Source organism: Giraffa tippelskirchi, chromosome 8 (assembly GCF_054371585.1).
Source record: "Giraffa tippelskirchi isolate mGirTip1 chromosome 8, T2T-mGirTip1v1.2.pri, whole genome shotgun sequence".
NCBI classification, from domain to species: domain Eukaryota; kingdom Metazoa; phylum Chordata; class Mammalia; order Artiodactyla; family Giraffidae; genus Giraffa; species Giraffa tippelskirchi.
Window position 1 is genome coordinate 127,041,171 of NC_137282.1, and position 12,023 is coordinate 127,053,193.

General features: G+C 42.4%; 1 protein-coding gene across 16 annotated transcripts in view; it reads right to left on the reverse strand.

Moving 5' to 3' along the window:
• Window positions 1-2,117: 2,117 nt before the first annotated feature.
• STK38 (serine/threonine kinase 38) overlaps window positions 2,118-12,023 on the reverse strand; it is a 44,394-nt gene continuing 34,488 nt past the window's right edge. For 12 of the 16 annotated variants that reach the window (XM_081520244.1, XM_081520256.1, XM_081520241.1 and 9 more), the window contains 5 exons: window positions 7,092-7,209; window positions 6,009-6,132; window positions 5,714-5,809; window positions 4,677-4,771; window positions 2,118-4,101 (listed from right to left, as the gene is read on the reverse strand). In XM_081520244.1, coding sequence (XP_081376370.1) covers window positions 3,971-4,101; window positions 4,677-4,771; window positions 5,714-5,809; window positions 6,009-6,132; window positions 7,092-7,209 — 564 coding nt within the window. In that variant the 3' untranslated portion in view covers window positions 2,118-3,970. The remainder of the gene's footprint in view (window positions 4,102-4,676; window positions 4,772-5,713; window positions 5,810-6,008; window positions 6,133-7,091; window positions 7,210-12,023) is intronic. The other 4 variants (XM_081520254.1, XM_081520252.1, XM_081520250.1 and 1 more) reach the window with 3 other exon arrangements.

Below are 12,023 nucleotides of genomic sequence, written 5' to 3' on the forward strand. Positions count from 1 at the left end.
GAAATTTAAAAGAATTTCTTTGGCAGCAGGGAGGACAACAGACTTGAAAGGGGAAGAGATAGGAACAAAGAGGCCAGCTAAGAGACCACAACAATGGATTCAGCAAGGAATGATGAAGACTGGGAGGAGGGACAATCATGTCCAAGAATTACACATGTTCACTGATGGGAGTTGTGTAAGAAATTTCTGGCTTGAACAGCAGGAAGAATGAGCCAGAAAGAAGGCAGTGGAAGCAAGAGAAGCTCCCTGAACAGTTTGTGCTTGTAAGAGGCCTTCCAGGTGGCAGTTTCTGATAGGCACTTGTTATGCAGGATCTAGAGTTCTGGGGAGATACCCTGGGCAGGATGGTCATTTCAAAGATCTCGCCACAAAAATGGCAGTTGAAGCCACAGTATGAGGGAAGTCACAGGAGTGAAAAGAAGCAAAGGCACCGTTTGAGGAGCTCCACCACTTAAGCAGAGGCAGAAGAACTACAAACGGGAAGTCAAAGAGGTGGAGCAGTTGTTTTTAAGTCAGCAGTGAAAGTGCCACAGAGTGGTCAGGTAGATGGGGGCTGAAGAGAAGCCAGTGGATATGGCAGGACACCTGTGACCAGAGGAATGACTAAAAAAAATTAGCATGTTTTGCATATGGGATAATTAATACTAACACATTTCATATAACTGGAAGAAACCAGAAGCAAGAGGGAAATGGAGTAACAGAAGTGTTCTTTAGGAAGTAATACTTTTTCTAGCTCCATGCCTCTGTCACTGCAGGGGAGCATACCTACCAGCCTCCCAAATCCTGGCCTGCACTTTCCCCTCTGCTAAATCACTGCTACTTGTAAACATCTCTGAGAAGTGTCCTCAACCTTCCCAGGAACGCAGGGTTGGCTTAACAGTATTGTTACAGCAACACTAATACAGTAGTAACTTCATAGTTGATGCCACAATCCTGTTAAGCCAACTTGGTGGCTGGGAACTCTCGCCTCAAACTGATCTGTTGTTCAGAACCACAGCGGGCTCCCTGCTGCTCCCCAGTGTGCCTGGGATTGAGCTCTGTATTTTATGGATTCTTAAGTATTATGTGGGCAAGATGTTTATCTCTGAATATATGCCTGAAAAGCATCGTAGAACCTGGTTTTTAAGTCAGTGTTGGCTTTGACAGACGATTCCAGGGAAATGTTTGCTAACTAGGAAAGGAAAATACCATTCACTGAATCCTTTTTGCATTCAATTAAAAACATCATTTGGGTAATACACAGAGGCCCAGGACAGAGTAACAGAAGGTGATCCAGGGAATGTATTTTCCAAGGGAAAGAGAAAGAGTATTAGCATTAGCAATCAGTGGCAGAGGATTCTTATGTTATATAGATGAGCACTAAAATTAACCACCTGCTATTCAGTGCCTATTAATCCCAAAGGAATTTGCCTCTTACTTTTGAAAGTAATTCTTAAATAGGTACTGAAGAAAATTCTGATGTACTCCTGAATCAAGGAGACTGAATGACATCAGTATTCGGTTTCAGTTTAGTACGTGGTACAGTTCTATTATTTTCTAAATCCCCCTAAGAGACAGAACCCAGAGACAATGGTTCCCGACATTTCTTGAAACTCATGAGGCACGGGAAGACAACACATTCTATTTAAGCTGCATTTAAACATCCCTGTGGTTCTCACCCTGCTTGGTCTTTTGCCCGAGGCTCCTTTCCCGGACCCAGAGGAGGCTCCTCACATACACGTCCCGAGCAGAGCCCTGCTCTGGTGGACATCAGGAGCTGAGGTGTCCATCTTGGGAGCTTGTGGAAAAAAGGGCTGAGCTACAAACAGTTGTACAAAGGGTCCACCAGCTGACAGCACTTTTGTCAGCAGGTCTCCCCTCGGCCTTACTGCACTTAACTGCAGGAGTGCCTGCTGCCCTGTACCTGAGCCAGGTGGAAGGAGCAGAGGCGTGGGGCCGACGGAAGACGTCTCTTCGCATGAACTCCAGTTCAGAAGGGCGGGCTCCCATCTTCCGAGACAGTAAAGCATTCTGCCTAAAGATGGCTTTCACTGTTCCAATGCTTTGCAGACAAAGGGGTTTGGAAGAAACCACCAGCACTCTGCCTTACAAGCCACATTTGCTTTAAAACACACAAATTTATACAACTGTTTTCACACAGTTTATTCAGAAGTTTAGAAGTTAAAATGTGGGCATCCCCCTGTCCCAAGAAAAATCATCCCATGCCACTTTCCAACATACAGACTATCACCCTCCTATTCTCATTACCCATGCTTACCACACACTCTTGCAAAACACATGGGGTCAAGACCCCAACTATTTGGTAATCCAAAGAAACTACATAGTTACACAAAAGACTCTCACTTCCTTTTCACCAGCAAACCATGAATGAAAGAATAAGGGGCAAACACATGATCTTCATCCAGAGTTAACATTTCCCTAAAATTCATTTTCCTTCCTCTAAGTCATTAAAACCCAAAGCAATCTCACTTACTATCACTTTGATATTCCTTTTTTTTTCCTGAATGGCTAGGCTAGGACATACTTTCCTTTCATAGCTGATGTTTACAACCTTAAGACTGGCAGGAAGCAGTCTCCCAGTTGTGACTTAGCCATGACACTCTGCAATACGCCAAGTTACCATATAGGTGTAAATGACGCTTTAAGAGTCATCAAAATTTTTTAAAGCAATAATGCATTAATATGGAGCCTCCACATTTTTCTGATGCAGCAAAAGTTCTCTAAAGGTGATGGCAGCTGTGAAAGAAAAGGCACTTTGTGCTAAAATTCAGAGGGTCTCTCTTCAGAGACCACCCCAGCAGAGAGGCCTGGTCAGCCCAGGCCTGCAGGTGACCCTTTAGGGTGGAGAAGACCATCCCCCAGGAAGGCATCTGCAAAGGAAAAATTTGTAATCATGATTCCAAGGCAAAATGGTTACTTAAAGTTGGGAGAGGAGGAACACTGAGAATACAAATGGGGTTGCACCAGGGACTGAGGAGTGACCTGTCCAAGGATCTGCAGGCTGGCTCTGTGCTGTGTACTGGGCTGGTTCCCTCACCACCTGCAAGGAGGTCCTGGAGACAGAACAGGAGCAGCACCTTGGCCAAGAAGGTTCCAGGCCGCCTGCTTCTGCCCAGGCTCCCCCCGCTGTGTTCCCAGGAAGGAGCGGAGGTCCTGTTGGCAGCATTTGTGGCTATTGCTGGTCCATCGCAATATTCAAAGGGATTTTCTGACACAGTCATGAAGAGAAAGTGAGGATTTTCCACATGATCTGAGACTCCTTGGCGATGCCCAGCAGCCTTTGGGCCTTCTAAGAGCAACGATGGATCAAGCCAGCCTCCTCCATCAACACTCAGAAAAGCAGCAGTATTTTAGATGGGCAGGAGCAAATAGATCAAAATGGATTGAAGGTCTTTATCCTAGTACCATAAATAAAGTGCACCATGATTGGAGGCTATAAAAAGCCACTCGCCAGAGGCTGAGGTCTGGGGAGAAACCACCATAACCATCCATTCAGAATGGCAGATCATTTCCTTCAGCCAGAATGCTGGCTGCCGACGCTCTTTATTGCTTATCTCCTTTAGTACTACGAACTTTTAGCCGTAAAGAAAAATACTTGGTGGGCTTGACAGGAAGCATGTCACAGAAACACAGAATTGGCTGATAATAAGTTTGTGTTACAGTCTCAAAGTTTCCCCCTTCGTTCTGATGAACTTAGGAAAATTTGAGGTTTTTTTAAAACATCAGATTGGCTCAAGATGCTTCTAAAGAAGCGGGACAGCCGTTCATGGCCAACATAGTAGAAACAGTTGTCTTTGTTCTACTGGTCATCAGATGTGTTACGGAAGAGAATCCACTTACTATCACCATGTTCACCACGTTGATGGGTTCCATAAACTTCCTGGGAACTCTTTCAAAAGAGTATGTGAGAAGAAAACCATGATGTTGTACAAAGAACTCTGCTCGACTGAGGATCCCATTTCAAGGAAAACTATTTTGCTGCTTTCATGTAGGAAGGTATCGCCCCCCGTGCAGTCAGGCCCTCAAAGCGCTTGTAGGTGTAATTGATGAAGACCCAGTCTTTGTTCTTGTAGTCTGTCTCAGGGTGATTACTTGCTGCCACTGGGAAGGAAACACATGTGAGAGTTGAGTCCCGGCCTTACCCTGACGGACTACTCAGAACTGAAGACGCGACATTCTGAAGAGCATTCTGCAGATTTTCTACATTTGCTTGCCTATGTTCCTTGAATCTCACATTTTTCACAATATTTTTAAAGTTTTGTTTTCCCATTTCTGTCACTTCAGGTTACCTAACCTTTAATTTAATAAACAAGAGAGCAAATCTTTGTGGTTGAGCCATCTAAACATGGGCATTTGTATTCACTTTCCATTTGGCAAGGTCTCACTTGCTGCCCAGTATTAACACTGGAAAAAATACTTACAAAGAGCCTGAAGAACTGAAGTTCCTCTCTGTGTTCTCTACCCTGATTTGTAAACATCACACCCAAATTTGGGGGATATAATGCACTGATTGGAGAAGGAAATGGCAACCCACTCCAGTGTTCTTGCCTGGAGAATCCCAAGGACGGGGGGAGCCTGGTGGGCTGTCGTCTATGGGGTCGCACAGAGACGGACACGACTGAGGTGACTTAGCAGCAATGCACTGATAAGGCAGCCTGAGGTGGTGGTGGTATTACCTGTTGGCTTAAGAATATCAGATTCTGGAAACTCATCGAAGTTTGAGGTATCATCAATGCTTTTGATTTCAATAGATATTGCAGCAGGTCTCTCTCTGCCAAGAACAGACATGCCAAAAATTACTATAGTTAGTGATCATATGCGTCACAACTAACAAGTCCGGGAAAGAGCCCTGATCTGACTGACAGGGAAACACTGTCCACTGACAGGCAGCCTTTATTTCCTTTGAAAAGCTATGACCACTGACAACCACACTAGCTGACTAAATCCAAACAAAATTGTGATGAAAAAATGTAACAATTATCCATAGCTAGGAAGAAAGACAAGAAAAATAAGGCGAAATTTAAATTCAAGGTTAGCATACTCCTGACAGCCTGCCCTGTCTGCTGAAAAGGGAAACGCAACCTCTACACATCCCTTTGTGCAGGGCTCTGCCCTCTTCTGCCAGAAGTGCCACCGAGTAGAGAGGCTAAAAGGCAAAGGTTAAAAATCACAAGCATGCAAATTAGGGACAACTATGAAACAGATACAACTTCATCTTCTGTTTAGCAGCCGGTGAATGCTGGCTACAGTGGTGTGGGCAGGACATCGGCAGTGCTCTACGACCCACCCCCCACGACATGCTCCCCTTCCTCCCCTCTGCGCCTGCCCCCCTCCACTCCTTTCTTCCTTCTCGACCCCCCAATAACAGCCTCCACCTGTGGGCACAGACTGTCCGGCTGGTGGCCCCCAACAATAGAGAGACTGGTGTGTCCGTGGTAAAAAAGCAAGTGGAGCACAATGCTCAGGCAGGCCTTTCACCATGGAACCCAAAGTTGTTTCACTTTGGAAACAACTGATGGCTTCAACGAAGCCTGTGGCACATGGCCGACAGGAGGTCCCAACTCCCAATCCTTAACAGGAATGAAAATCAAGACAAGACCCTGAATTTCAAAGAAGTTCTCTTCCCATACTTGGCATGCTAGTAATGGCTTCTAAATTAGTATTAAGCAAACTATAGACTCAAATTATCCTGAAAGCTTTTTTATGGATATACCTGATATGTTCCCAGTCAACACCTTCAAAAAAAGAATTATTTTTGATTTCCTCAACTCCAGGGGCTCCAATTCTATGTTCCCATTCACAGCAGAATCTGGAAAAGAGAGGCCTTTCAGCACACCTCAAGTAGTCTCCTCAGAAAGAGAAAAGGAATAACCTCCCCCTTTTTTAAAAAAAGAGAGAAATGGGAGGAAGCAGAGGGCAGACCTAGGAAATGATGAAATTTCTTAAAAAAATGGATTCATTCATGTCAAAAGGCCTAGGTGGGGGACAGGGGAAATGTTCTCTGATACCTCAAAATTAAATCCTTGGCTTTCTCAGAAATAGGAACTTCTGGAGGAAAAGTCAGAGTTTCTTTCCAGTTCATCACCTTCTTATATGTCTCTTGAGGGGTCTCAGAACAGAAAGGTGGGTAGCCTGTAATGAAAAGGGAACTTCGGAGCTTTCACATCCCAGAATTCTGAATCTGAGTGAGATTATTCCACTTAATTTGATTCTAATAGAATTTTAATGATCCTGTGTGTCCTTTCCTATGTGACATGGGACAAGATTCCCACTCATCCCAGAAAACTAAACCAATTGTTCATTTCCGCCCAAACTCCTAAATCCAAAGTGAACTTGTGCTTCTGATACCACTAGGGAGCCAGCTACTAGCTGGGGCTCAAGAGAAAGGAGGACAGAAGCAGAGCTGTGGACACGGGGCTCCCTGTGCCCCAAGAGGGAGAAGAAAGGATGCAATACTAAGAAACGACCCCCTTCTTATTTGAGAAAAGTGACCCCACACCTGAGAACTGCAGGGCAGTCACACCGTGTTACTCCACCTACCCTCTGCACAGATCACATCCGCCTCCACAGGCACCCAGCCCACGTTCCAAAGACAACGCAGCCAGACGCTGCCCCAACACCACTCACACAGACTCGCTCTCGGCCCCGTGGACAGGGCTCTCCTAGTGCTCGGCATACGGCACCCCCACAGACACCAAGCAAGAAGGACAGAGGTCAGAGGGGGCCCTGCTTTGAAGGCTTTGAGAGAGGAGGGGGACAGCAAGTAACAGTGCTTCTAATACTGCCCAGTGAAGGCTCTCTGAATACAGAGGGTGTTTAATAAATGCCAGTGAATGAGAGAGCTGCCAGATGGAGAGGATGGAGAAGTCAGAGAAAACTATGATAAATGCTCAGCAAAGCCACAACACGGTGCCCATGAGCCCGAATACAGTGGGATTCATTTGATGACCCAGAGTTTTCTACCAGGAAACTTCACAGTGAAAGCCATGGGGGGAGAAATGCTCACTTAGAGACCCCAGCTGAAAAGTCTTATCAACGCAGGGCACTTTCCTGACCCCACAGAAAAAGTTCTCTGAAAGCACGCGACTTACCAATGAGCATTTCATACATGATCACCCCCAGCGACCACCAATCACAGAGCTTGTTGTAGCCGGTCTGCATGAACACCTCAGGAGCAATGTAGTCAGGAGTGCCTACTGTGGAGAAGGCCTGAAACACGTACCACACGTCAGGGAGGCCTGGCAGGAAGGCGGACGCCCAGAGTTCTGGCCTAGAGACCAAAGGCTATGAGCACCACCTAGAGCTACCCACAGACTGAAGAAGCCGGAAGGCCTCTCCACAGCCCTTCCAAAATGCAAATAAAGCCTTGTCAGTGAAGTGAGAGGCCATTCACTCAAAGGCAGAGGTCAAAGGTATCTGTCAGGTGTAACAGTACCATAACAGACTGAGTACCCAGTATCCGCCAGGCTCTGATACTTTTATGCTTATGAGCCTAGGACAAAACTCAGCAAAGAGGACTCTGAAGATAAAACTCTGATACCCAACGGCTTTGCCTAAGCCCTCAGAACTAGTTAGGTGGTAGACCCCCGTCTGGAAATTAAAGGTAAAGTTATAAACTATGGGTCGAAGGTTTACAAATGTCTACTTACCAAACGGAAACATTTATGTAAATAGTTCTTAGGCGGTTATTTTCTAAATTCAAGTAATCGACTCGCTCACACCAGGACTGCAATACCAGGGGAAGCACAGTCACAGCCCTCCTGTGCTCAGCATTTGAGGGCTTACCAATGGGGCAAGCTCAGATCTGAGTGCTTTCCATGTTATACACCTTGTGAATTTAAAAGCCACAGCTGTGTGGTGTTTTAAAAAATATTATGAAACACTGCAAATGTATAGAAAAAAAAGCGCAGACAATACAACATCCATGTACCCATTACCTATATTAAAGAAAGGTTAATAATCTGTGATATTTTTCTCTCAGGTCATTTGTCTTTTAAAAAGAAACTATGTAAGTGATTAAAGTGAGACTCCTTCCCTCTTCACTGAAGTCATAATGACCTGAAGTTGCTGTGTTATGATTGTATAGAAATTTGCATAAATGACGTATTACTCCTTGTATATTTCAACTCTTAATAAAGGGTTTCATACTGTGCTGTATTATTCTACAATATTACAACTTGCTTTTGTTATTCCTCATTATGATTTTGAGATTTATTCATGCAGCTCTTAGTTCACCCATTCCACTGCTGTACACTGCTGTGACATTATACAAGTGTCACAATGTTTTTTATCCATATTTCTGTCAATAGACACGCTGCTTCCAGTGTTTCACTCTAACAAGTAACACCTGAATAAACATTCTTATAACACCTCCTGGGCACTGGGAGTATTGCTGGGTCTTCCACTATGTGCATCTTCAACTCAATGAGACATTGTCCAATTGTCCTCCAAGGTGGACAAGTTGTCTTCCTCTTTAAACATGCCCAGTTGGGATAACTCTTGGTGATCCACTTTCACCAACACTTGGCTTTGCCAGACTCTTCAATGTTTACCAGTCTGATGAATATGAAATAGGATCTTGCTGTTTTCATTTGCAAGATCTCTAATAAGGCTGAGTGCATATTCATCTGTTAATCAGACATTCAGTTTTCTTTTTTTTTCTGTGAATTATTGTTCAGATCCTTTGACTATTAGCTTTTTTTTCCAGTTGCATCACCTTTTATCATTGATTCATTGGAATTCTTTTTTAACTTAAAAAAAAAAAACAAAACCAAAAACCTTTTTTGGCCTCACAGTTTGTGGAATCTTAGTTCCCCGACCAGGGATTGAACTCTGAGCCTGGCAGTGAAAGCTCAGAATCATAACCACTGAACCGACACAGAATTCCATTCCTCTGATTTTAAAAAGTAATTTTGCCACTAGTCTCTCAAACTGAGATCTCACTTTTGTTTTTGAGCTTTGTAACAGTGGTATCACTCTACACGCAGTCTCCTGCTTGCTACTGGATTTTCCCTCTATTTTATTGCCAAATTTGATCCATGATGTCACATGTGGCTGTTCAATTCTTTTCACTACTAAACAATATTCTATTCCAGAATGTAACCATTTTCCTGTTGATGGACACTGGGTTATTTCCAGTTTTTTGCTATTATGAAAATGCAATAAACATTCTTATACATGTCTCCTGGTTCAGAGGTGCAAGAGTTTCTCCAGGGCATCTGACTAAGGGTAGGTATGCACATGAACTGGAAGATAATTCCAAAGGAGCTGGACCATGGCTTGCCTCTTATTTTGCTTATATTTTTCAATATACAAATTATTTTTCTTTAAAGTAGTAAAATACACTAAGTATTCCTTCACAATTTGTACTTCTTAATTATCTGATTATTTCTCAGTATGTTATTTAAGAAACTCTTCCTTACTGAAGTCATACACATATTGACCTGTATTTTCTTCTAAAATTTGTTAAGTTTTATTTTCCATCTATAATTTTTTTGTGTATATTGTAAGGTAGGAATTCATTTTTTCCATATGAATAATTGTATATTGTTTTCTTTCAAATATCTATATTAAATAACATAAATTCCACTTTTTTTTTTAATCTTTCAACTCTGAAATATGGATTGGGCTTTCCCCAAGCAGCATTAATATTTTAATTCTAATTATAAAAGTTAAGAAACTATAGAAACTCTTCAATTTAGACTAAATATATTCCAGCAAAGCTGGATGTTAAGTAAATCCTATTTGTCCAAAGATTTCCATTATAAAACTGAGATCTATTGCTACAAAAAAAAGAACTTCAAGATACTAAGGTGTAAAAAAATATCCTGGAGTTACAGGATGCAGGCAACAGCAGGTTCCAAACTGATGTAATGTTCTCACCTGGGAGCTAGACCCCCCTCAGGAGCCCATGCTCACTGCCCCACCTGGTAAGTACAGGTAATCAGGGCCTGCCCCCTTCCCAAACCTCTGTTTTCCATGCTGACGTGTCCTCAAAGCTCATAGCACCTCAAACCTGTGCCCTTTGTTTTCCTTTTGTTGTCTGAGTGTTGTTTACAGTGTCAATTGCAGCTGTGCTCTAAAAAGTTTTGTTCGTTGTTAAGAGTAATTTCAGACGTGTTCCAACTTACTATTTCATTTAGGATTTTAGGGGAAATAGCAATTTAATTTCTTTCTTAATCACTTCTGTAAACTTTACACTTAAATTAATTGACAAAGGTTAGACACATAGATGTACTTCAACTTTTACTTCTGTTTAATAAATAAAGGTTGACTCATACCTTGTGGCTCAGTTGGTAAAGAATCCGCCTGCAATACGGGAGACCTGGGTTTGATCCCTGGGTTAGGAAGAGCCCCCTGGAGAAGGGAAAGGCTACCCACTCCAGTATTCTGGCCTGGATAATTCCATGGACTGTATGGTCCATGGGATCGCAAAGAGTCGGACACGACTGAGCGACTTTCACTCATACCTATGTCCTAATCGGTTACTGGCCTAACAGTGAACCAGGACCATGCTGGCACTACAAATATCAGAATGGAATTTAAGCAGCCAAAGATGAAGGTAAAGCCTCCACTTGTTTTCCGTGATTTTCAACAGACTGAAAAGTAACAGGCTGGGTGAACAATTACATATATTAGGCTTACCCTAGAGCAATAAATTTATACTAAGCATTAACTTATATTAACCTTCCACTAGCAGAATGGGATCACTTATGAAAGGTCAAAAGCACAGGGTTAAATGACCTTTTGAAGACTAAAGGTAGCTTTATTTTCAAGTTATCAAAGGAGGTAATATGAAGATGACCACTTCTACTGTAGATAAAAATGCAAGAACCTTAACCAGAGCATGAGAACCTAGGTTTATTCAAATTAAAGAATAGTAAATATTAAAGGACATTTAACTCCAAATGTAGAACTTGTGGAACCTGCTTCCTTATAGACCTATAAGGGGTTCCTAGTAAGTTTGACATGACTCTCTGGTGTATGTCAAAGGGCATAAAGCTTCTCAGAGTATGAGGATAATTTAAGGTATTTAAGATTAATTACCCCCAAAATAAAAGTGGCCAAATATTAAATCTTAGTTTGCTTTAAAAAAAAATTTTTTTAATCACAGAAGATTCCTTACCTTGTTACCTTCCAAAACACAGATAAATATCAGTCTCCCAGTAATGCAGGAGCTACTAAGAAACAGTTTCTTAGGTAGAAGGTCTCAACTTTGACTGCACAGCAGAATCACCCAAAGCCCTTTTAAAACACCAGGTACCCAGACTATATACCCCAAACAACTGCATCACAATCTCCTGGGGTACTCCAGACATCAGTACGTTCTTAAGTTTCCCAGGTGATTCTGGTGAGCAGCCAAGGCTACGATCTACTGCTCTGTGACAGACAATAGAGCATCTGAAAAGATCTGTTCCCAATGTTCCCTAATCCTTAATAACCTGTGTAAACGGTGTTTCAACCACCTATAAAATTTAAACATTTAAAGAGTATCCAAGTTCCTAAGAAGGCTATGATGTGATTAGGTATACCAAACTTTAGTATCCCTAAATTAACGTTAGAAAAGATATCAAAGATTAATCTCATTTACTACATTTCCAAAAGTGTTTGGTTTAGGTTAATGCCTCTTCCAGGGCCCAGGTTTAACATAAAAATCATAATATTCAAAACATGGTCTTAAACGGGCCTCAAATGAATCCAAAAAACGCAAGCCTTTCCTTTGATTCTTTCTTAATCCTAAGGCTTCCAACCTTCACATAAGACTAACAGGTACTTACTAGCAACCTATTAAATGAATTATTAGAAATACCACAGAGAACCGTAATTCAGTGTTTTACTAAGGACTCTGGCCAAAACACAGTATTTGGCAAACCTACCAAGTTACAACTGTGTACACCAACAAGCAGAAATGCCACCATTTCTAGAAATACACACACATGATCATCATTCCAAGTTAGTCATAGTTTTCCATCCTTGCCATTCTTGCTTTCTAATCACCCACTGCCAGTTTAGCTGTACTATTT